At 40.5% G+C, this 26,714-nt stretch overlaps 1 protein-coding gene across 1 annotated transcript in view; it reads right to left on the bottom strand.

The window, feature by feature from the left end:
• Window positions 1-26,063, bottom strand: part of cdk19 (cyclin dependent kinase 19) — a 68,277-nt gene extending 42,214 nt beyond the window's left edge. The window contains exons 1-2 of the mRNA XM_030047050.1: window positions 25,825-26,063; window positions 21,944-22,019 (exon numbers count right to left, since the gene is read on the bottom strand). Of these exons, the coding sequence (XP_029902910.1) occupies window positions 21,944-22,019; window positions 25,825-25,952 (204 nt within the window). The 5' untranslated portion in view covers window positions 25,953-26,063. The remainder of the gene's footprint in view (window positions 1-21,943; window positions 22,020-25,824) is intronic.
• Window positions 26,064-26,714: the final 651 nt, after the last annotated feature.

The raw sequence follows: 26,714 nt of genomic DNA, 5'->3' as shown, positions 1-26,714 counted from the left end.
GGGAAGTATTTATTGCAGCCTTCAAATATACAGTTTTTACAGCATTTATAGTCCAATCATTTTATAAAAAAAAACCTATGACAAATTGCAAGAGAAGCAAAAGCAACTGATTTTGTATCCTCAGTTTGTCCTGAGTGAGGGAAAAAAAGTCCCAAGAAATCCCATTGGTGGAAAGCTTTGAAAATCACCTATTTATGACCACATATTACCAAAAAACACACAAAGAACACAAAGAATCAATTAAAGGAGTGAATTAAAAGGTTACTATATATATAGTAACTTTTTAATTCACTGTTATATAGTAACATTTTAATTCAAGGTTACTATATATATATAGTGACCTTTTAATTCACTGTTTAAATGTCTCTTCTGGCATTTATTCCTTATATTCCTTATTAGCGCATATCAAATCAGATAATGTGTGATATGCATGTGTAAACAGAATAATTCAAAGAACTTGTAATTGACTTTTTTTCTTGTCTTTATGTGTGTAATCAACTTGTGAATTTTTATAGTGATACCTGAAAGTAAAATTTTGAACCCCTTTCCCCTGTGTGTTAAAAACAGTGTTTTTTGGTAATATGTGGTCATAAATAGGTGATTTTCAAAACTTTCCACCAATGGGATTTCTTGGGACTTTTTTTCCCCTCACTCAGGACAAACTGAGGATACAGAATCAGTTGAGTTTGCTTCTCTTGCAATTTGTCCTAGGTTGACCCCAATTTTAGCCTAAAATTACTGGACTATTATAGGCTTTTTCACACACAAATAAATGCCACATATACACATACAGTGGATAACTTGCAATGAGGAAGAGTGTATACTCCAAACACAGTTCCTCTTACAGGAGTCAAGTTTCTAAATTTATTTTATCTTACTTTATTTATTATGGTTCTAAATTACTGACAAACTATTATAAGACGGTTTGGGAAACTCAAATGTTGCTTTCTATTTATAGGAGACTTGATTTCACTGAACTTGTGTTTGTAGCAGCTGAAGGGCTAACTGAGGTTAGTCACATGACAGATGCAGGTCTTCAATACCACCACGCCGATAAACCAGCATCTCTCACTCATCTCTCTCTCTCTTTCTAACTAGTTCATCTGCTTGGCTAATGCTCGCTCATTCGCGCCGCGCGGCTTGCTGACCCATCTCTGACAATCCATTACCAATCAAGCCCTTTGTCAGCCCTCCATGTCCGCAGGGTGTTTCAGTACGCAGGGAGCCTGGGAGCTGAAACACTACACTCCAGTAAATGAATTATTCAGACATACAGGCTAATGTCATTACTCTTTGCCACCTGACCTGCCACCCAGGGAAAACACCTCAGACTCCTCCAGTGATCTTGGACCGCTATCTCCTTTGAATATTACAGAAGTTAACTGCAGGCTACAATTAGGGTGTAGAATTGCGTTTAATGGCGTGGAATTACGTTTCGAGACAAAGGAAAAAAAATCCTATTTGATGTTTGCTGCTCATTACTGGAGAAACACAGATAGTGGAGTGAATGAATGAAACACAGATGAAATGTAGAATTACTGGGCCGTCCCAACCAACGCTGACCAATTCCATACATGGATATATCAGTGCCAAAAAAAACAAAAAAACAAAACAATACAAACCTATCACTTATTACACCCTACAACTATTATTCTCCAAGTGTGGTCTGCAACACAATATTATTATTTTTGATTTATTTATTCATTGTTTATTTGACAGGGACTGATGCACATAGACAAACTGAAAACAGCTATCCAGTGCAAGTGTCACAGTGTTTGTAGTGGATCCTAATTTGCAACACCATAGAAGGGCTTTTGTAAAAATAATGAATAAAAGGCAAACTGATTACGGAAAGATACAATAATACACATATTTAGTGGTAACACGGCCAGGGGGTATGCAAAAACAAAAACAACAAAAAGAAACAAGTAATAATTAATTGATAAAATTGTGCTGCCGCATTGTTTATGCACATGTGGGAAACCACTTTCACCACACTGTGCATTATCTTTGAGTCAGTTACTCTCACCTGTTCATTCCCAGCCAACAGAGACTCTGGTGTGTCAAGTTAATGTTATTGCTGTCAGTCAATCACAGGTGTGTTAGGACTCTGCTTGCCATATTGCTGATTAGCAAGGACTCTGCTGGCTTCATGGCTGTGAGGACTTGATTAACCTCTAAAGCTGTGAAGAAGTGTTTGAGGCCAAGTTAAGGCCAAGAACTCAGACAAACTACAAAACACCCGCAGAATGTGAGCAAACCAAAAGAATTCATCTGACAAAAGAGTGATGAATGTACCCGCCCGAGGAGAGGAACGGTAAACCTGTCCAGGTCGGTTTGTTGGATTGCTAAACAGCAAGAATCCCCGCGCAACTGGAGAAGACTTCATACTTCTAACTACTCACACACCTAATGGGAGTACAAACTCAATTGCTGAAGCCACAAGAATTCTACTCTCCTTAAGTATGTAAAGGCCTTCCAATGTCTATACATTATTTTTTTTAACAACATATACACACATAGCCAATCTTTCTGGTCAGAGGTTGTGAGAAAGCCAGAGATTCTCAGCCTCAGTATTTCACAATATCCATCCACACTTCTGCCAGCAGACCTCAAGACTTTTAGACTGATCTCCGTGATAATTACGAAGAATGTTATCATACTATAATTTAAAAATCTGGCATTTATATAGTATAAATATAATACAAAAATAATTTGTGTCTCATCTTTTCCAGATGTGCAACTTAAGTTAACCTCCTTTCAAGGGGTTGGGCAGGGGTGGCAGCCAAAGGCAGAGTAAATTTAGCCATGCTCAGGGCGATGTGCTCTAGTCCTGTTTAACTGGAAAGACAGAGCAAAACTGTCCAAAACTCAGCTTCATCTAATTGACTCAACATTTCCCAAGTTCCTTTGCAGGCAGAATTTTACAGTTATACATCTATATCTGAACAGTGTCTCAATCCACAAATACTCGACAATGTGCAATAATCCACCAGGCATTATTAACTTCTTGCCCCTTTGTAATATTCTTTTAATGCCATATATGTTGAATTGCTATGTCCTGGACTGCAACACAGAGAACAGACACAAACACCACAACCCAGGTTACCCAAACTTTAATAACCTTTAATAGCCGTTCCTGTCTCTCTTTTCTGTCACTATTAAAACAGTAGTAGAAAGTAGTAGAAAGGCCAAAAAGTGACTTTTTATTGAATCTAAACTTTGTGCCTGATTGCCCCAATTTGCTGAATTTACCTCTTGCAAGACCAAATATCTCACAGTGGACCCGTATACTGCAGAATTACTATGGAGAGGACAAATGAAATCATTTAAAATCACACTATCTTAATACACTTTTGTCATATTTCAGTGGAAATAAATGATGACTCTGCACCACATATCCCAATACCAAGTGAAACAATTTAGGCTATTTTTTAGACCACTTACTGTAACTAGGTATAGCAGTCAGCAACTGCTGCAACAGCTGTCAAATGACATGAATAAACATTAACAGTGTGCAATGAACCAAAATGAATTACCCACAAAATTAAAAGAAAATATCCTTTAATGGCTCCAAATATATTCAAAACACATTTTAAATCAAAGTTACACTTCTGTCATTGCATCTGTTCAACATTTACTTAAGTCTGTGATGTATCTGCTCTCCTGACTCCAAAATACAGCCTAACAACTGATGCTGAATTCTTTTCTTCTCGGGATGAAATCATCCTCTTTCACTGTGACACTGTTCCCATCAACCTCCTCCTACACACTGTCATTCATTTCTTTGAGCTGACTTGTTTATCTCCCCCGCTTTTCTCGTTTTGCTTATGCATGAATGCCGCAGAGTGTGATTCTCCAAAAGACACACATCAGCCTAACAGTTTTTTTAATGTGGTAATATATCAAAAACCATTTTAAAACATATATGCACCTTCATGTAAATCAGATGTTGTCCATGTTAAAGCCACGGTTTCAATTTGAGTTTCATTAGCTGCGCAGCCTTAAGCCCTGGACAGATAGGAGGCGTCAGTGGATACGGGACAAGGCCTTTGATGTGTGGCATATGACGCACACTGCATGCAGGAGATTTGAACTGTGAACACAAGAGCTCAAACTGAAGATCAACCGGTTAGTCCTGCAGGTCATGGATGCCAGAAACTGTATTTTGGTGGTCTGTTTCCCCCGCTTCGACATTCCCAAACTATGAACACCTCTAGTTTGCCTGCAGCCAGTGAGGACAATAGGGTGAGTTTGGTGACACTGGTGTTTGACGCTATCTGTTTGTCTGCGGCTTTAGCACACACACATTTCTAACTTTGTTGTGCCTACAAAGCAGGCAAGACCGGTATTTAGCCTGGAAAGTGACAGAGGGTTACAGGAACACAGAATATGGGGAATAATGCCGGGATTGTACACAGCCTGTTTGATTTGGCCTCTGGATGGGGGAAATGAGGAAGGCGCTTTCTGAGGTTTGTGTTTAATCACAACCTTAATCCATGGGCTATAACTGGGTATTGTGGTAATGAGCCCCGGGCTTAGGACTTCCAGACCCCCAGCTCTGTGAAACCACTCCCCACCCTGAGGGCCACATGCTGGCCAAGCTGTTCCCGTTGGTTTCTCATATAATCACTGAAAGCGACAGTAACTGTGGCCTCAAGAGTTACAAGAAAAAATTCACAACATTTTTACATAAATAAGTCATTTTGGTGGCCTCTGTTACTGATTGGCATAACACAACTGTGAGTTTATGAACGTTTTAACATTTATTGGTCAGGCAACTCTGTCCTGACCTTTGCTACAAGAGAAGTGATGCATTTTATGGCCGTGGACATCAGCAGGTGGATAGTTAGCATGAGCAGTGACAGCCCCGGTGGCTGAACAGACAAAAAAAGGAGCACAACATACAGAAAGCCAAACCTCATGAGCAAAAACGGAAAAAGATGTTGCAACTGCAGCCAAAACACTACAGCAATGAGCCCTTTACAGAAAAACAGGAACTTAGGGATAACACTTTGACAACTGTAATTTATAAGTGAGACGTGCCTTTTCACGTTCCCGGCAATTTGTTCACTCACTCCAGGTCTCCAGCTGACATTTCAGACAACTGCAGCGGGTTTTAGAAATGATCTCTTGTTCCTATCAACAGTGACTTTACCACTACCTGCTTAAAAACAGGGAAACCCAACGGCCTGGATCTCTCTCTGTAGCACTTTGCCAGCTTATTCCACTGATCCAGCTAATGTTGGGTTCCCACCGACGCAGGTCTTCATTAGTTTAACAAAAACACATTGAAACAAACTAGAGTTTAAAGTAGTTTTTGTCACTCTCCACACAGCATGTCTTTGACATCACATGTTATGACAAGAAGAGCAGAGAGCGGCAAACACAATGGAGAGCACATGATAGAGAGCCGGCAAAAGAAAACCAGCACCTAGATAGATGCTTTTTCATGCCTCCTCGAGAACGTGGCAGATGTCAGCCTCCTCCGTTGCTGACTCGTCTCCGGTGACAAATATTTTTTGCACCATAATTGGAAAATGGCATCAGAAAGACAGAATAACCAGTGGTGGAAGGTTTCATGCTATTTACCTTTTGGTAGTCTACATTGTTGGACAGTCAGTGCACCGAAGTCTGTGTCACAAATAATGTCGTAAGGGCAGCATGATTATGCTATCTAAATCTACAAATCTGGTAAGTTACAATCTGGATCGCCAGCCTTGAAGATCAGACTTTAAGAACAAAATTGAATTTTCTTGCTGTCTGAACATGACCAAATGATATGATTCCCGACTCCGTCCTCGCACAGAGCCGCTAGTTTTCATTCCTGCCCCAGGACTGACGTGGGACACCAGCTAAACACAATTAAAAGGTAATTAAAAGGTAGGGTACAAAACATGCAGCGGTCTTGTTTTTCATTCCATGTTCATGTCATATGGTATGTACTGAAACTGCCATCTACTTTTAACAGTTCTATAATGTTGCTTTTTGATGTAAACTTGAAGAATTATAATGTTCGCTTAGTTTACTTACCTGTTCATTTACTTTACTTTGCAACTGATGTGAACTCCTACAAGTTGCCTTGATGGGAAACTTTCCTACATCTTCCGTCCATCCCTTAAGAGGTGAATGCAACATGAGAGCCAGTGTCAGGAACTACTGGGTCAACACATTACAGCAACCAGTTCTTAGTACCATTAAGTTCATTAATGCTTGTCTGATTTAGTTGGTGTAGAGAGCAATTAGAAACTGTGGAATAAGCTTTGGTTTATAAATGTGTCTCTAATGAGTGTGGGCGGACAATCCTACCACAGCACAAAGCTGCAAAACAATCTGCCACTTTGGACAGCTTGTAGACATTTTTGGTTAATTAGGGTCCAGATTTGCAGGAGCAAAGTGCACAAGGAGCCAGCAGCTGTGAATAGAAGTGAATTGTCCAAAACCTAAAATGTCAAAATCATCATAAAATTGGACTGGAGCTCTGATGCCAGTAACAGTGTTTGTGTATTTTATTAGAATAAAATGTAAAAACAGCATTTAGCAGAAACCCACTCACACCTAACCGGCAGTTACTATGTTTACATGCAGCCTGCAACTTAATTGCGCATTCAGTGTGACTTAAAAGAACTCCAGCTGTTGCTATGGTTGACATGTTTACATGGATTAGAAAACCGCAGTCATCTTAATGCAGTGTGTGGGTTGGTGCATTTGGTATAAGAGTAAGGAAATGGCAAATCATTACATTGCATAAACATGTTAAGTCTGCTCTTTCTGATCCATGACAACACAACTGTGAGGTTTGGGAGCACAAATATCATGGTTGTGACTCCAAAACCATACTACGGAGCAAAAAAGAAAGCAATAAAAATGCTAAAAGTAACATGGAATATCTTCGTGGGTAATAATTATAATCTTTAACTTCATTTTCGATAATTTCCTCTGCCACAGGGACCTGTAATTACAAAAAATCATGGCTGAATGCAAGGCAAGGGGTGTGCATATGTCCCAACAAAATGTCAGACTCAAATTAGAGGTTGTGCTCACAAACAAGATAAAGTCTCTTCAAAGTGAGCCGTCCAATTAAAAAGTATTTATTCACCTCTGACATGCAAAAGTTGAAGACCAAAGGTGCACAATATTTGAGTTATATTATCGGTAGACTCTGCATTTGACAAGAGGGATGCAGGGAAATAACATGGTTTTGTACTGAACGACTCATCCTGGAAGAAAGTTCACTTAAGCTCTCCATGCTTGCTGTCATATGATAGCATCAAAACAGCACGGCCATCCAAACTAAGCATATGATTTTCTAAAGACACACTTGTATCTTATATGCGGCCTAAAATATGTGGCAAACATATTGTATTATATGTGACTAAAACAGTTTGTATGGCCATGTGCTGGCAAGTCTGACATGTATGCAAGCTTTTGATGATATAATGATGCAAAACAATAAAATGAAGCACTAGTTCTGGGAAAACTCTGCAGACCATGACCAGATGCCTCTAATCCACCCTTAGCCACAGAATGCCAGCCATCCTGGGGGAAAACTTTCCCTGAGACTCATGATGTGCGGCGTTCAGGCTGTTTCTCCGACCTATGCGGGGCAGGAGGACCCACTGGATGTCCACCGAGCTCACAAGAGTGAATTTTGGAACCATACTAATCAGTAATTGTCTGATCCAAATCAGCACTGATAATCAATGAGGCTAAAAAGACTGGCAACCTGTGTGAAAAGGCCACACCTCATTTTGCTCTTTTCAATATACTGCTGCATGTTAAAAATGTGTTGTTTCAAAAAAATGGAGGTAGCCTGTTTCTTAACAAGATGGTTTGCCATTTAATTTTTGTATTACTTGTAGCCCCTCTATTGCAAATACATCAAACAAAACCCAATAGATTTAGGTCTGTGGTTAAATGAGAAAGAAATGTAACAGGAAACGAATAAGAGGAGGCTGTTTGTCCCTGTTTCTGAGGAAAATGGGTCATGTTTTGTAAAAGCTGCAGAGGGAAAGCACTCACTGGACGGGTTCCAAACACACGCAGCTAAGCCAGAGTCGGGCCAGGGCTGCCAGTTCACCTTTAAAGAGGCCAGTCAAGACCCAAATCTGCTTTCAGGTCACTAACCATCACATTTGTGGGTGTTTTCTGGAACACAAATTTAGCCTTGTGCTGGGATCAGAGAGAATAAATCCAGTAAATATGTGGTTTTTTTTTCAGTCAAGGGTTAGATTTAAGGCTTCATCTGAAACCAGGGAAACATCTTGTAGAAAGTTATGCCGCTTTTAATTAGCAGTTGAAGCCACAAATCAAACATCATGTTAACCTCATTCCACCGTATCACTTCCTCTTTTCTCACCACTTTCTCCTCTGCTTGCTCTGACATGCTCGAACATTTCCGCAGCAGAAATAACAAAGAGTAAATAAATGAAATTAGAAAACTACATTTTACCTCACTAGCTTTTTTTTTTTTTTTTTAACACACTAATCTCTTCTATGCTCAGAAACCAAAGATTAGTCATCTCTCACTTCACTTGTAGGTCGTTCTGGAAGCAGCCTCAACCAGAATGGCAAAAATGTAATATGTAAACAATTTTAAATGCGGATTTTAGCTTTGGGAAACAGCGCTTAATGACATTTCAAAGCTAATACCTCTAGAGGTTCAGGAATAAAAAGCGTTTTGTATCTCACTCTCACTAGGTTCAACAATTTACAGACTGGCAGGAAGACAAGGTTTGGCAAGCAAGTAAGCCCACAAGAAAAACAGCGCAGCCCTGGATTATTCTGCTACCGAGGACTGATTAATGACTTCTCTCACGCGGCTGGCAAGCAGCAGGTTGATAAATCCGAGCAGACTGCTATGTGCAGGGCTTTGACCGCCGCTGCTCAGAGAGAAACACTACAGCTCTGTCTGCGGGGAGATGCACGCCAAGCTTTTTTTCTTTTTTTTTTTTCCCAGAGAATGAACAAAGTGATGGCGGACGATCTGTGAAGCAGCAGCCATTTGCTGTTATTCAGAGTCAAATACTGCTGACGAGGCAAAAAGCTGTGTCTTTGGCAGGGCCCGGTCTGCAGCTCCAAGGAGGATTCGTTTAGTGCAGACCCCAGCAGAACGGACGCTATGATGCATTAGATCAGACCAGAATGACACACACATACACACAAACATATGGCCTGTATTTGCTTTTTTTAAGTTACAGCACGGTGATATTCTGCAGTGGGACTGATGCATTGTCTCTTAGCATTTCATATATTTAATGTTATTTTATTTTATTTTATTTTATTCAACTTGCACAAATCACACACTGGTTGACAAACAAAAGCCTTTCCACGTAATTGACAAGGAGGCATTAGCAATCATTTCATCCCTAGCAACCATGTGGGAGAGCTTTTCAACCAACACCATCTGCAAACACAACCAGAATATGGTTATGTTTGCACAGTGATCAGAGCGCTGAGGAAGCAGAGCTGACGTGGGCCAAACAACTGAGGGTTGTCTCTTGGAGACTGAGGACAAAAGCACCATGAATCAGTTTAAGAGACCCACATAAGATCAGTGTCCCTGGTGCAACCTGATGTGGAACGACGCTAGAGTCGAATAGAGTGGAGGGTAATTTTCATGTTTGTACTTTTAAGATGAAGGGACGGTTCGGCCATTTTATTAGTGTGTAATTTTCTTGCAGTGAGTCATTATTACTTCAGCCGTGATTACACAGAGGAAGCGACATATCTATAAACAGGGAGCGAGGCTGACAAAACAAAATATCCTCTAGTTATCTGAGACAATCGCTCATATCAGTCCAGGTGCATGAAAAGAAATTACGACATAACTCTGAGGATAAAAGAGCAAGAAAAAAGGGAATATTATGAGGCCAACTGCGTATTTGCCTTTGGGTCGGCAGCACCATTGACATTTAGCCAAACAAAAGCCACTGTTTGAAGTAAACGCTGGGGAAAACAAGACTCATTTCAGGAGAATTATGAAATTCATGAACAATGCATCAATTCACAAAGGTCAGACTCAAAGTCAGTGCAGCAAACAGATGTAATCCAGGAGCAGGTGGGTGAAGTTGCACAATAACCACTGCTCAATGGCCAAATCAGTAAAGCATTTCTCTTCTCCCTTGATGATCGGTGCAGGTACCAAAATTAGAACTGGGCAGCCATTCAATTTGATTGTTCATTGTGTTTTAATAGAATCATATCATGATTAAAATGTTGGCAGTTTTTTTTCATGCTTTGTACAGTTATACAGTTTGAATGCACTGAACATCGACTGGATTGTCCAACATGATTTTCCATGCTACAGTTTTGTTTAAACAGGACATGAGCTCTCCCCCGCCATCATGTTGTTGGATTGGGCCAACAATGGAGGGCTGTCTCTTTGCATGTCAGCTGAGAGGCACATAAATTATGATGGTGTTACACGGGTTAAGGGCTGGACGGTATGGTACAAAAACAAAACAAAACAAAACAAACAGGAATTTCTGCACCATAGTTTTCATTTTTTTCTTACAACCTATGAAGGTCAGTTCTTCTATGCTTCTCCGCACGCAAATCCATTCATAACTTTTTGAGGTATCTTGCCAACACAAAAACAAACTGGCCCACTGATGGAATGAGGTGAAAAGATGTGTACACTGGCAGCAGTAATGATTTCTTGGGATTGTCAGGGTATTTATTTTGTCCATATCACCCATCCCAAAGCCAAATCACTGTTAGTGAGATTTATCCTTTACCAGTTTCTCTGCTACTGTAGGTATTTCTGTGATGACTCTTTGAAATGGTAATTTGATTCTAAATGTCAGAGAAACTGAATGCTTTGCTCATTATTAGCGCAATAATACGAGGTCCTTACCTACTTACCATTTTGCTTTCATTAAAACATTTTGGTAATGTGAGTTTAACACAAAAGCAAAATATGTACTGATAATGTTTGTGTATGTGTCATTTACCACAAAAGCCTGATAACATTTGCCTGCCTCCCCAAAAAAAAAAAAAAAAAAAAAAACAACAAACCACAATTCACAATTGTGAATACAGGCTTACTTCAAACCAGATTCAACTGGTACAAGCAGGACTATTATATCACTGACCAAACAATTGTTTTCCTCAGGAAGACAATCTTGAGAAACACTGAAAAACACAGTGAAGTCACTAAAGCTCAGGGATTGCTGAGCAATTACGTGACCAGGCCTTATGTTTTTCCCTGTTGCTGTAGCCGGTTCATTCTCTAGTCCCTCACTGAGGAACTCGGCTCACACAGGTCAGTGAATCTCCCAGAGCCGGCTGGCAGAGGATTTACCCAAGTAGCCCAGGTATTATCTAAACTTGGTCTGGATGGTCAAGGTGTTTAAAGGGTGTGCTTCGGCATGAAACCTCAGTGGAATGTGTTATGCAACCTGCTGCTTAAGCCCTGCTAACACAACAAGCTGACAGTGCAACAAGGCAACAGCCGGCAGATAGGACTGCGATCCACACATCACTAGTGAGGGGTCTTGAATCTGGTGCTTCCAGTATCCTATGTACCGTGCTGACGCGCCCTATTCAGGTCATAAAAATCAACATGCACATCCAACAGGTCACACACACAGAGTCCAGGGTCATACAGATAAATTGTTTGGATCCAGGTAGCTGTCCTTTATGCTTGCAGACAGATAGAGATGGCATCAGCATCACTAGATCCCGCATCTTGCTCTAAAGAGAGACCTAGCAAGGCTACTGGCTATAGGGGGCATGGTTATGTAGCTCCCTGACCACAGGCACAAGAAAAAATATCCTTTTGGGATCAGAAATGTACGACATAAAAACATGGCTGACATCTTCATTTCACTTTTTTAACATCTTTTGAAGTGATCAAATGGGCCATAAAGCATCATGATCCTGCTGCTGAGCCTCTAGATAGACACTTAAATTGTTATAGGCCTATATTATTTTGTTATATATATTTTTATTATAGTGTTGTAATTTGACTTTTGGGAAAACCCCCTTACCCTAAAATTCAAATTCAGTTGGCGACTTCCTACATTTTAACAATCTCAACAGAACTGACATGACTTGTTGCATATCAGATCTTCAAGAATTAATCAGATAGACACTACTACTAATAATTAGTGACTAGCTTGGTAGTCAGGTAGCACTGCCACATAGAAACACCACATTTGAGGTGTGCCTGTGTGGCAGTGGTTCTCTTACTTAAAACACATCGGGTCTTGTGGCTGCATGGCAGTTTGTTCCATGGAGGCTACTGTTAGTGAAGAAATTGGTATCTCTGACGCTTCCATGAGGGATTTGTCCCTATGTAATTGTTAAACATCGGTACAAATTGGTGAGTCTGGAGAGAAGGCATTGCTCTTTGATTCTCAGAGACTGATGCCAAAGCCTGGTGTTTTTTTGTTAATGTTTTAAATGGCAGAAAAATATAATTTAGCCAGTTGTCCATGGGAATAAAAAAAAATCACCATCACATGTTCAAATGGAGCCAGAGAGACAAGGTACACCAATAGCTGTTTTTTTTTTTTTTTTTTTAATTGTGTTAAAGCGATATAGGATGGATTCTGTGGTAGGATTACAGACCTATTAAGCTATTTTCTCCCTTTAATGGATTTGCAATCGTCTCTTGTGACTGTTTTTAAAAATAGAATGTAACATATTATAGTGAAGCGAGCTTAACTGTGACCGGGGTTAGTATAATGGGCAAAAACATACACAATAACCTCAGATCAGAGGTTTTCCATAGATACAGCTTTAGGGCAAACAGTAAAGGCAGTTAACACCACCAAACTTGAGCTGGACAACAAAAAACAAAATCATCCATTTTCACAAACTTCTCAAAAGCAGTCGAGGCTTTTGAAAGTGTGGTGAAAGTGTGGACTCCTTATTCAAATAACTGTTTAGAGTGACCTCTGAAGACCAGAAAATAAATTAAACCTGTGTATGAGACACAGAAGACCGTTTCAAATTAATTCCTGCCATCAAATAGCAGTTTTTCATCACTTCTTAAGACAACACTCTCAGATGACCTTCAACACGCTGCACTTAGTGTAACGGTCTGAAAAACATGATTTTGACCAGATAATATGATTTCTAAGGACCAATTAAATCAATGAACACCGCTTGTAAAGGTGCTGTACATGCATTAAAGAAACATAACTGCTCACGGCGCAGCCTTGTGTTTCTCCAGTCCTAAATGAAATGGAAAATCATAGAAGAGCCCCGCCATTTTATGTCATAAAACCAAAAACACAGTAACAAACCATCCATCTCTCTGCCCTTCCCACCTCGGTTCTGAATGCGGCGTGCCAGCTGCTTAACTGTACAGTTTGCTAAACCAAGCGAGGCAGCGGGGTGGGAAGGCACAAAGAGTCCATTGTTCTGCCAGGCCAGTCTAGAAGATTTTTTTTTTAACAAAACCAATTTCTGGTGGCTCTGACATTCAGTAGACACGCAAGGGGAGGCCTTGCTCTGCTGCACTGAATAATGGAGGGAGGGCATTTCTCCTACCTGCATTCCACAGCTCCGTGCAGGCCTCTGACAGCAAACATGCCCACCTCACAGCCTGCAGCCCCTCCCCATCTGCTTCCCCAAACAAGGGTCCTGCCATGACAAACCTTTAGGCTCCACTCGCTGTATAATTACACCCTCTTCACCTCCCTATATGCTGACTTGGAGAGCCCACGGCTGCTTGGTCAACACAATTGCCAAGAAACATTGGAGCACAAACCACATTACACCCCACCAACGCTTCTGTCTGCTCGCCTCAGGACAGTCTGTCATGGTCTTATATGATCACTCCGGGAACAACGCTGCTAATGCAATGAGAAAATGCACATCTTATTTTCAGCTGAAATAATAAAAACAGGCCTGCATCATCATCATCACCATTATCATCTGATGCTTTAAAAGGGCATAATCATTCATTCACAGCTTCAAAATGAAGCGAGTCAACTGACTAAAAAAAAAAAAGAAAACCCTTCTCTCTACACGTCTGAATGACATGACGCTGGGTAGAGCAATTATCCAATTCATTTGGGTTCCCACGTGAGTGTTACAGCTGATTTCATCACAATGATATGGAGGACTAAAAGGGACAGAATGAAATAAATAAATACATCTTTAAATAAATACTTAAAAGTGTCATTAATTAATTAAAATGGGAATTAAATAAATAAATGTGTCATTAAATAAATAAATGTGTCATTAAATAAATAAATGTGTCATTAAATGTGTCATTAATTCATTAAAATACCAGTTCATTTAATGTAAAAACATATATATAATTATTTCATTATTTATTTAATTATTTCATGGACCGGTGTTGCAGTGCTTCATGAATTAATTTTATCTGTCAAACTCACCCATCAAAGTCAGTGGGCGGATCCTAACACCTGATTGGTTACCCGGCACAGCAAGCCAAGACAGATCGACTTCAGATAATCGATTGATGCAGAGCAAGTAAACATATTCTAGAGCAGGGGTGTCAAACTCGTGCCATGGAGGGCCGAGAGGCTGCAGGTTTTCATTCCAACCGAAAACTCCACCAGGTGATTTCACTGATCACCCCACCTCCAAGCAGAGAGGAGGGACTAATCAGTGAAATCACCTGGTGGAGTTTTCGGTTGGAATGAAACCCTGCAGCGTCTCGGCCCTCCATGGCACGAGTTTGACACCCCTGTTCTAGAGTGAAAGTTTTTAACTGTTTTGCTTAACCCAGACGCTCAGGTTGCATAACCTACAGCCGAGAGACTTTACTAAACATCAGGTAAAGCACGCTGCAAGAACTGAGGCTCTCTGCTTTGATGTGGACACACTACGCCAGCACGGGATTTTACCTGCGTCTACACCGGCTGTCACCAGGGAGAGGAGGGAGCGCAAGCGGTGCAAGCGTAAACAAATGAGGGGGAAGAGAGCCGGGATCCACGCTAGGCTACAGGCTACAGGCTACAGGCTAAAGGCTACAGGCTACAGGCTACAGGCTACAGGCTAAAGGCTACAGGCTAAAGGCTATAGGCTAACCCCTCCAGACCAGCAGGACCGTGGCTCTTGCTCTCTAATGTTCGCTCCCTCGACAACAAGCTGGACGAGCTACGCTTGCTAAGAGACACCCGCAGGAGAGAGACTGCTGTGTGCTTGCTTTTGCGGAGACATGCCTCCATGGAAACATCCCACCCCTGCAGGAGTAGAGCACTGAACAGACCTGAACTGATCAGAGACCCCTCTCACCCGCTCCACAAATACTTTGAGCTGCTTCCATCAGGCAAACGGTGAAAAGCAAAACCGCTAGAATGAGCAACAGCTTCCTCCAGAAAGCTGTTAGACTTTTAAACTGCTGACTTTACCATCAGTCGGGGATCCTAAGTGAAAAACTCTATCTCATTTTGTGTGCACTACTGCTGTATGTGTAGCTTAATGACAATAAAGCTTGATTTGATTTGATTTGATTTGATATTCTGACACACTTGGTGGCGCAACCTTTACTCGGTTCAAGCAAATGGGGGATTTGCAGGAGCAAATGTTACTGCGGTGCGCGATGCGTGCTAGATAGGTGCAGCCACAAAATGTCGAGAAGTTGCCCAGAACTACTCAGAGAAGCAGCAACTTTAACTGGAGAGGCTCTCAGCAGAACTCCTCCGGCTCCGGCAGACTTCCAGGCTTCAGACCTAAGCAATCGATTGGGCTAGATTCACGTTAGTCCCGCCCACTGACTTTGATGGGTGACTTTGACAGATAAAATTAATTCATGAAGCACTGCAACACCGGTCCATGAAATAATTAAATAAATAATGAAATAATTATATATATGTTTTTACATTAAATGAACAGGTATTTTAATGAATTAATGACACATTTAATGACATATTTATTTATTTAATGACACATTTATTTATTTAATTCCCATTTTAATTAATTAATGACACTTTTAAGTATTTATTTAAAGATGTATTTATTTATTTCATTCTGTCCCTTTTAGTCCTCCATACAATGACAGACAGTGCTGCTGAATTGTCTAATAGTATGGCTCAAGTCCTGACCAGCAGACAAAAAAAAAATAATAAAAAAAAAAATACATGAGGTAATGTGTGGCTAGTGGACTGACCGCACAACTTGAATGGAGTAGAAAGGTCATGGTGTTTGTTGTGGTCATTTGGTCAGTTCAAAATAAAATGGTGTTAGTTGCTACAGTAGTAATGCACTTATAGGGCAGTGAAGTTTCCTAAGAACTGAGAAGATGCTGTGCTGTGTCTGTCTTGTTGAAAGTAGTGAATAAACATTAATCTCTTCCACCAATACAATACAAAGCTTAGCCCCGCGGCTACAGTTCTTTACAATGGCAGCAATTCAAATAATAACGGCTGCCGCTCCGACCATCCCGCTATGTTGATTTGAGCAGTAAAGTCTGCTCCAGTTCAGGTTCTAGGAAACTGACTCATCGTTCATCAGGTAATGACTAAGTATCAAATAACACAAGGCAACAACAAGTCCAATCTCCAAGGCCGTGACTCATTCCACCTCCATCTTGTTTGGCAGGGAATTTGCTGTCTTGACTGGGAGAGATTTGTGTGCAGCCCAGCAATCTGACACCTACTGATGCAGATATTGACAGATTGTCAAAGAAGCCATAGAAAGTGGGAGAAACAGAGTGAGAGAGGGAGAGAGAGGGAGAGAGAGAGAGAGAGAAACAGCCGATACGTCTGCTAGAACTCAGTGACAGTCAACATGAGCAGCAACATACACTCAGACACACACAAACAATTACACATATACCTAGGAGAGCACAGCTTTTCTCAAAAGTCAGCACAAATAATATTATATTATAAAGCATTTTGAAAAACAACATTTTAACATTGCTGGTTGAAAAGTTATTGAAGCTGCTATAACAAGCACATTGAGAAGAAAATGGTGTTATTTTGAATGACAGCGCAAGTCTTTCCCATTTCCCCATCATTTTGCAAAAAATGCACTTGTTTATCTACAGCTGAAAAACTTTAAAAGGCATATCTGTGATGATACAGTTTGTAGGGCGGCATGTTTTGAGGGATTACTTCCTGGCAGGGACTAAACAGAGGCTAAATCGAGAAAACTAAATTGAGGCTTCAGATCCACTGTGATGATTTATCCATCTTTGTTTTCATTTTTCATACAGTTAACATGTTAACAAATGGCTTCTGAAGGGAGGTAACATGACCCCTGACATCTCCAGCTACGATGAATGTGTGTTGACAAGCCAGGAATAATGTGAAATCAAACAGAATCGGGAACTTGGGAATCATAATCTACCTGAATGGGGAAACCAGTGCAAGCATTCTGATTCTGCTGTGTTCTGTTTTTCTTTTTTTTTTTTTTTTTAACTTTTGATGATGCAAAAAGCAAAAGTCACAGTCACAGTCACAGTCACAGTAGTTGAGGTGTTGAGGGTCCTGAATAAGTGATGGTACTGAGTGATAGGAAATCTAACCCTAATCCTATCTCCTGCTGCGGGACCTGCTCCAGTTTTTCTTTCTCACTACAGAAGAGCAGCCAGCCATCAGCATGCTGCCAGTGCACGTGCACAATTATGCTGTGGCTCCAACCTTTGCTCTCTTTCCTGTTGGCTAATTGTAGTGTTGGTGTTCTAGGAATTTCAGCTCATTCTACTGGTGCAATTAGGGCTTGGAAATATGGACAAAATTAAATATAATGATATATTTGGCTGAATACCTTGATATCTACTGTGATGATATTGCTGGGGGGTGCCTTTATGGTTAGCCCTAACCCTAACCTTATTCACACACAAAAGATTTTTGATGAACCTTAGTCATGTGGATATGATGACCAAACAGGTAGATGCAACTAGAACTGCTGTAGCAGTCTAATATGTCCGTAAAATTGCATCCCTCAACAGTAATGCATTTAAAACTAGGGGTGGGGCAATAATCAATAATGCAGTATATTGCATATATATGCACTTGTGCCGAGTATCCGTATTTGAGTTTCCAACTTCATTTGCACTGACATACATTTAAGTTTCTATGAGGTATATTTGTTCTCTGCCTTTAGGCATTTTAACTTGACCTGATCTGTCACGTTCATGTTGCAGTCACTGTGCACATTAAATCAGCCATGTTTTTCAGTGTTTTAATTTTCCAGGGTACTGTTCCCCGTTCCTTCCTGTTCCCCACGTGTATTGTGATACCATCGTTATCACGGGTAGAGTATTGTGATAGAATTCCATTGGCCAGTCACCACTGATGGCAGGCATGAGCTCCACTGAAAACATGATTTGAGAAATTTGGGGAGATCTTTAAATATGAACTGCCAATATGCATGATTTTTCATCTATAGAGAAACTTCTAAAATTTCATGCAATATTAGACAAATTTTTTGCACCACAGTCATAATCACTGTTAACTACAGTAGTAATCTGATTTAACTGCAATACAGGAACAATCCATTGTGGCACTCTACCATAATCAGTTCAATGTGCCTGGACAGGTGCTACAAAAGAAGAAGACAAGGCAAACGCGGGACTATTCATCACACAGGTGAATGATATTTTCTTTTGCACCAAAGGAACTACATATTTATAAATTTGTCTACTAAATTACATGACGTGATCAAATTCCCAAATTTACAGCCGGTCAATTTTCCAAGTCACAACGAAGGCTGTTTTAAACTTTTCAAATGTGGCAGTACAATCATGGATATTTTCCAGGAGAGTTGTAGAGAATGCGACAACAGGTGAAACACAAAGAAATATCACATTATAGGATAATAAGTGTCAGCCTCTTCACCTGAATCACAATTCATGCTACAATCCTCGGTTGTACGCTAAGTCACTTTAAGTCAATTGCAGAACTCAATTTATATGACTTCTACAATTTTTAAAAGATGCATTGTCACAATTTCCAGTGTGTGAATTATTAAACTGCTTAGATTTAAATGAGCCTAAATTCACGGTTTGTTCGGTAGTTTCCCCAGACACAAATGAGTTGCAGAATATTACAGAAATATTCTGCCTGTAAAAGTGTTTTAATTATAAAAAAAAAAAAAAGTATGTTTCAAGAAAAAGTTTTAGCAAATAAAACAAAAGCCACCCCTTTGATTGTTTGTATGAGATGAATGAAAAAGGTGTCTTAGCACTTTGAATAATTAACATCTTGTTTGCCCTCAGTGTGTTTTGTATCTGAGTGCGAACGTGCACACACTCGGGTGAGAGTACGTGAGGGTGTGCACGTGCAGTAAATGACCACTGAGGTGTTACTGCGGGTGAAACGAGCTTGCTCTGTGTTACTGACATTGTGAGGGACATGTGGCACATACCCTCCCTCTAAGGTAAGTGATCAGGCTAGAAACCAGAGCCCTTTACATAACAGTCAGCTAGCTTGCTCTACTGCATTCCCTCTCTATCTGCTACCTCTGAGAGTCCGAGTGACATGCAGACATGCCTTCAGGGAGTACCGCCCCCCACCACAAATATTCAAGCCTGAGCCTCGTGTGCTGGCTGGAATCTCTGTCAAAGGAGAAGAAAATCCACACTAAAACACTTTAACACTGTTTAAAAACAGCTACAGGGGATGGACGTTTCAGGTCTGGGTCAGTTTTGTCGTTTGGTGGTGCATCTTTCTGATTTTAAGGTTTTGGAGACAGTGCCTTAAAGAATCGAAGAGAAAGGACTTCTTCCAATATTCACCATTTTGCAGCAACAATAATAGCGAAAGGGAAATCCATTGTTGAAGAGGCAGAGTTAGCAATTCCTACACTGACATTAGCCTAAACAGATAGATATGTTGTATTTTGAGCAAGGGACAGCACTCTCACTTTTTCTGGAGTAGAAAAGCTCAAGCTCTGCTATTTGTGCCCTAAATACGAACACAAACACACCCACAGCCTAAAGCAACAAATTAAGGCATGTTCTGTGGGGAGAGTTGAGAATCACTTTGGGAAAAGTAAGAAATTACAGAGCAATTCCCTCACAACTAAAAAACATTCATGTATTTTGGATTGCTAGTAAAAAAACAAAACACCATGTGTCCAGTATTATGATTTGAGAGGGGTCCAGCTGCCCCAAACACACTTTATGAACATCCCTGAGCTAAAGCACTTAACATCAAATTCAATATTTTCATGTCTGATTCATTTAATTACAAAAAAAAAAAAAAAAAAAAAAAAAATCCACCCAAAATGTTTTCTGTAGCTTTTAAGAAGTGATTAACAAATGAGCATAAGTCTGCCGACTCAATAGCCCATCTCTAGGAGAAAGCTTCTCCACCCAGCCGGGTTTGAAAATCACTATGGAGACTCATTACCTCATTTAATTGAACTGAGGCCGACAGTGTGGATGTCTTCTACTATGTTTTAATGGAAAGGAAATAAATTGAACCTGGCCCATCTATTAAATTTACAGATGTTCTTAGAGTAAATGCTTTTTACTTGCCATGCAAGAGCACCTTTTTGCAATAATTGGGGGTAATACTCTGGGTGTTCACAGTGGTTTACATGTAGCTGTGGTGATGCACACTCTTTTCCCTCTTTTTCAGGCACAGTGGGAATAAACTGCAGATGTAATGTGGTTGATACTGCGTGATACAAGACACTGGTAAGTGGAAACACCCCAGTTTCACCATCTGAATTGGATCCTTTTTGATTGGTGGATCAGAATATACCATCTGTGCTAAACTACTATAGTCATGTGTGACTGCTAAGTGGAGGGTTGGTGGTTTGAACCAAGAGGAGGCTGCAGAACATGATGTGCCTGCCAAAACAAACCACTGGTTACAAAGCAAAAAAGTAAAAATACTATTCAATTGATTTCCTTTTCCTTATTTTTTTAATTTCAACTTTTGTACGTCATGGATGTTTGAATTAACTTTGTGAAACAATCTTTTCTTCCACCAATAGAGATGCACGTTCTGTTTTGAGGGTTCAACGGGGAGGAAAAGTGCATTTGTGTGCTATTGGAGGACTCAAAAGCAACAAACCCTAACTTGGTTGTTAACCAGGTTAAACATCCCGTTTTTAAAGCAAGAAGAAGTCAGACCCACATTATCCTTATCACAACATCCAAGTCTGCTTGTCGTTTATCTGCTGGATTTGATTTTCTAATCAAATAGCATGAATGTGATTATGCTGATTAGCAGCCAGCTTTGAAACTTGGATGTCACTGCCTCCCATCACCTTGTGAATGCACCAGAAAACCTACAGATATTTTGAATAAATGTAGATATTAAAACAAATTACTACACAATCGTTAATTAACCCGTTCACAGTGGTGGATCACAAGTGAGCCTGCGTCTCTGCAAGTTTTGCACTGTACCGGAATGAACACAAAACAAATGGCTGCCTGGAAGGTAAAAGGAAAAATGTATTCAAACATCTAATCAAAGTAATGCAATGTTTTAGGGAATACTAGGATAAAATATGCAAAAACACCAGTATTGCCTTTTAAGGTTTAAGTTGCAAGTGGAATATTGAGAGCATCACTAAATAGATGGCCATGATGATCTCGCTTGCGTGTACTCTACACCTTCAAATTGTATTCAATTACAACTCACAGCATGTTGAAGTATACACTAATGGATAAAGTACTGAGTCAGGAGCAGTTCTTCAGGCTCCTCTATATGAGGCATGAAGCAATAAAGCACCAAGAACTACCAAGGTCCAGCCACATTAAAAGATAACAGTACACAGAAGCCTACTTATAGTAAAGTGAGAGCTAGATATAAAGTTACCCTGCTGGCACATTTAAATAAGACTTGCATGGCTTTTACCGAGATGCTCACAATCAATAATAATATCAATGAAAACGCTGTAATGGGTATATTTAAGAGTTTTCAAGGGACATCTTATATAAAATTTCATCTGGTTCATTTTCTCCACCGTACAAATCGCAAATCTTCAAAATGCCACTTGTGCTTTACAACAAAACAGCCATCTAAGGCCTCTGAAAGGAGAGAGCTTAACTCACAGCGATTTCCCTGCAGGCAGACATCGATATTCCAGTGCCTTCTATTTGTTTCAGTGCATACTCCTTCTCATCTTTCCTGTAGAGATAAAAAGACAAAATGGAAACGACATTATGAAACAGCCCAATTTCTTTTTGCCAGTGCAACAATGCGGTCTTTTCAAATCTTATTCAAAAGCATTGACTCGTGTTTGTGCCTACTGGGGTTTTGATTATCAAAAGGGAGGTGGGGAGAGGGATGGGAGGAAAGCAGGACCATGAAAACAGCCTGGGAGGGTTGTCTGCCAGTTTTATGCTCCGGGAGCAGAGGAATCCCTGCCATTAGAAATACCCTTTGGCAGAGGAGAGCCATTCCCTCACTGCAGGAGTGCTCTGTTGTCGAGTGCAGCCTCTCCCAAGGGCCTGGATCATTATCCTGCATGAATTTCATCCTTGACGCAAACACAAGGCTCACGATTCCAACTACATACCAGCCCGCCTGCAGTTTTTTCTTACAACTAACTGAAGGCTCGGGCCATTTTTTAAGATAGCTGCAGCATCAGACAGAGTGCCTTGATTTAGCACTGGTAGGAGAGCCCTCTGCCCTTGTGAGTCACGCTTGTGCATAAAAAGGGATAATAAGGGAAATGTGAGACTGATTGCAAAGCAGAGCATGTTCAGCACACTGTGCTGCAGACAACTATTGATCATTTGAGATAAGCAATGTTCTGGTGCATGAAATCCTGCCTGACTGCATTAGGGGGAGAGAAAGTAAAAGTGAAAAGGAAATATGTTCCCTTTAATACTGTGCAAGCAGGCATGGTTAATTTTTGAACAGAGCCTGAAAAAAGCATCTAACAACAACTTCATTATCGCAGCACTTGTCACGGATCAAACAGATCCTCATAACTTTAAGATGAAATCCACCTCTGCTTCATTTGCAAAGGTCATGGATTAACTGGAGCTTTCAGACATACATCTCTAATACTAATTGAGCTGCACAGACACCCCAAAGTTTTTCACATCTGGTCTTTTTGGTCTGTAATGGTCACAGAATGCTTCCTTGATATGAATTTAGTCAAATTTAGCGACTGATTAGTCTATCAACCACAATGAGCTGCAAATGTAGAGACAAAAAGAGATGAGAAAACCACAGAACATGACCCCTGGTGGAACAGGACATTACTGGACCTACAGAGATAATTTTTTACTTTTTCCTTTTTTTTGTGTCAGCCATAATATATGAAGCTTCAGCAATGTCCTTGGCACACCTGGCACAGCTCTACCAGGGATTCACATTTGGTCAGTTTCCAGACAATTGTGGTTTGGCAAGCAGGTGCCTACAGCTGATATGGCCGATGCTTTTGTGCCTTGCAACAGGTTTGGCCCTTGTGCACAGAGCCACAGTCCAACCCTGCATGCCTGTAGAGACACTCCCTCTGCTACTTTCACACACTGGCAGCACGTCTTCACACCTTGTCAGGGGAATACTCCCTTGTTTCCTGCTGGATGGGATAAACCCCATGAACCCGCATGTTATTCAAGCCTGAGGTATAAAAACCTGAGCTTTGCAAATATTTGGATTATTATGTGCACTGCATAACACTAACTTTGTAGGTGGGGAGGCAAAATGTTTCGTTGCCCTTTAATTTCCCCTAAAATTAGCTTTTTGGGTTACCTTCACTGGGAATATGTGACTCCTTTCCATCCCCAGGGCTTTTCCTCCCCCATTTGAGAAAACCTTGGCAAGATGAGTGCCGTGCAGTGTCGCCTGACAGGAGCAATGTTCTTGACTCCACTTATAGTTGTACAGTTTATTTTTTACAAGGACAGACATATCTGTAATGACATATTTCAAGCTGCAGCCTATAGTGTTGTATCACAATGCTTAGCTGATGTTAGTTAGTTTGAAGTCCATAGTGCACAGTACATTTTGTGCATTGGAGCATGGGAGATCTGCAGCATTTTTTTCTTCCCACTGTACGTACTGGGAATTGAACCAACAAACCTTTGCCTATGAGGTGGCCTCAATAACTATACTGCAAACCTGCAAAACACATACTCTCACATCACATTCATGCATTACGCAAATAAAGACCTCTGGGAGCAAAGCATGAGGCAGTATAAAACACTGTTAAATTAATTTAGCTATTGACTTTCTCCTCATATCTGCAACTGAATGAACATGCAGGTTAATTGTTCAGTAATAAAAAAAAAAAATAAGAGCCAGGGGGAGGTTTTTGCAACACCTGATAGAAAACTGTAATGTGATGATTCAGCCAAGAAATCTGAGAAAAAAGACACATTGTAATCCTAACCATATGATTACCATAAAGCACAGGGAGAATTCAGCCATTTTTTCAATTTTCTCCCATCTAGATTCATATGTGTGCGTCCAATACCTTTTAGAAAAACATCTTCCACATGCACTGCTAACTTATACAAAAGCCATAATACCCACATGGATGGTGTTTTGCTTTGAATACAGGCACGTTGGTGCTGCAGACGGCACCCAGCCTCTCTGTGTACATATTACATCACCTTTATCACAGTAAACTCCTTCTGGAAGACTGCCCGTGATCTGAGCGTGCTCGCCATTTGACCTCACATCGCAGCTCCATTCTCTGGTGTTATAAAGGTGAATATGATAAGAGCTCAGGGCTTCCCTGATGCAGCTTACAGCTCAAAGGCAACGATGAATGGCTGTGTTATGAATGGAGAAAAGGCTTTTTGACCCGGGGTCATGTCTGTTGCTATCTCTCTACGAAACAAATCCACCTAGTAAAGGGGCAGTACACCAAGTGCTACTGCCTGCATTCTATATAAAAGTCAAAGTAAGATGTGGGTGGGCAATCCTGACTTCTGGGGGTTCACAAATCTTTTAGCATATTATCCCAATAAAGCTGCAATGTGGATCATTGCGTCCTTGCCTGAAAATGAACACATTTTTAACAGCAAATACAGTGACTAGTGGCCTAGAGAAGAAATGTAGGGCTGAACGATATATCATTACCATATCATTATCTAGACATGAACATGCAAGATATTAACATCTCAAAAGGCGATAACAGTACGATAAGTACGATAATAAATTTCAGGTTAGGGTTAGCCTTATATATAATAAAGTATGCATTTTCTATGCCCATTTGGTTTTACTATGTTTTTGTTTTTGTTTTTTTTTGGAGATTGCTCAGTTTTCATTGTTGCCATGCTTAAAATTTAAAACAAGTGTGAACCCAGAGTCATATTGTATATTGTATTGCCATCTAGATATTGGGCATAAATATCGTGGTATGAATTTTTTGTCCATATCATGCAGCCCTGCAAGAATGTGCAAACATCCTCACCTGCCCATTCTCCTATTGCTCTGCAGCCCACTTCCACTCTCACATGCACTTCACTGCCACATGCTTCACATCACCTAATCTACACACAACAATGCAGGATTGGATTAAATTAAAGTTTGTGGCTGACAAAAAAGTTTGGCACCCACGGTTAAGTGCACACAGTGTTAAATGGGGAGGAGGAGGAGGAGGAGGAAGGAAGGGGGGCAGTTTTACCATGGAAAGCAGCTTTAAAAACATCACTATGAAGTCAAATGTGGGGCAGCCGGTGATCTCTAACGTGTTAATGTAGTAAGTGCAAGCCATCTTCATTGCCCTGTGAAGAGACTGTCAAAAAATAAACAGCACACCGCCGCTGCCGTGTTGTTTTGGGGGGGGAGGAGGACCGTTGGTGAGTGAGTGAGTGAGTGCGTACATGAAAACAAAAACACAGACACGGGTAGCGCTTGGGGAGGCTCAAATCAAATTCCCTGTTCAACACACAACGGGATTGCGTTTTCAAAATACACCCTGCGATCAGTGGTTTTTTGTCAGCAAACAATAACGTTCACGGTATCTTACCCGTCTTTGCGCTTAGCTTTATAAACGTGCCCGTAGGTGCCTCGACCCACTTTGCAACCTTCATATTCGAACAGATCTTCTACTCTCTCTCTCTCGGCCGCCAGCTTTGTTTTGAAGTCGTAATCCATTTTAACCCATAAATACGTCTTAATTTACAATAAAATAAAATATTAATTATTACATGCATTAATTAAATAATCTGGTCGTTTTATTCCCCCACCATTTCCTTGTTTGGGATTTTGGTCTGCTCCGCTTAATGGTCACTGGCTCGTTGACGTTTCTAATTGGCGCGCAGGGGTCGCTGGGTAATGTAGTTTTGTGAGACAACCACCCCGATCCGTTAGCAGGCATGTGAGGAATCCAAGAAACTACAACCCGCGTTTCTCGCTGCAGTTACTGCACTTTGCGTACTCATGAACGCTCTTCAAAAATGCAGGGATCGGTGGTTTAGATTTCATGGTATACAAACACGGATGTATGGGAGAGTTAACCCATTCAAGTCATTTTGCACTCGGATTAATGTAAGGAATTTGTGTTTACCCACATTCTCAGGTTGAGTTAACACTTAAGGGTAATTTTATGGCTCAAATCATTGCAAATATTATCAAAGTGAAATGATATATGGCATATTATGATTTATAATAAACATACATATTTTTTTATCCAACACATATAATTGTCTTTGCTCTGGTGGTTATTAGCATCATTATGATCACCCTGAAGTCACACTTTACCCACCTTTTTATTTACTACTACATTACTATATATGTGTGTGTGTGTGTGTGTGTGTGTGTGTGTGTGTGTATATATATATATATATATATATATGTATATATAATCAGATCTTTTCACTTTGGCCCACTGCCCAAAGCAGGTGTGCGAATCAGATA

Source organism: Myripristis murdjan, chromosome 24, assembly GCF_902150065.1.
Source record: "Myripristis murdjan chromosome 24, fMyrMur1.1, whole genome shotgun sequence".
Lineage (NCBI taxonomy): Eukaryota > Metazoa > Chordata > Actinopteri > Holocentriformes > Holocentridae > Myripristis > Myripristis murdjan.
Note: the sequence above shows the minus strand (reverse complement) of the source record. Positions and strands in the feature narration are given on the sequence as shown.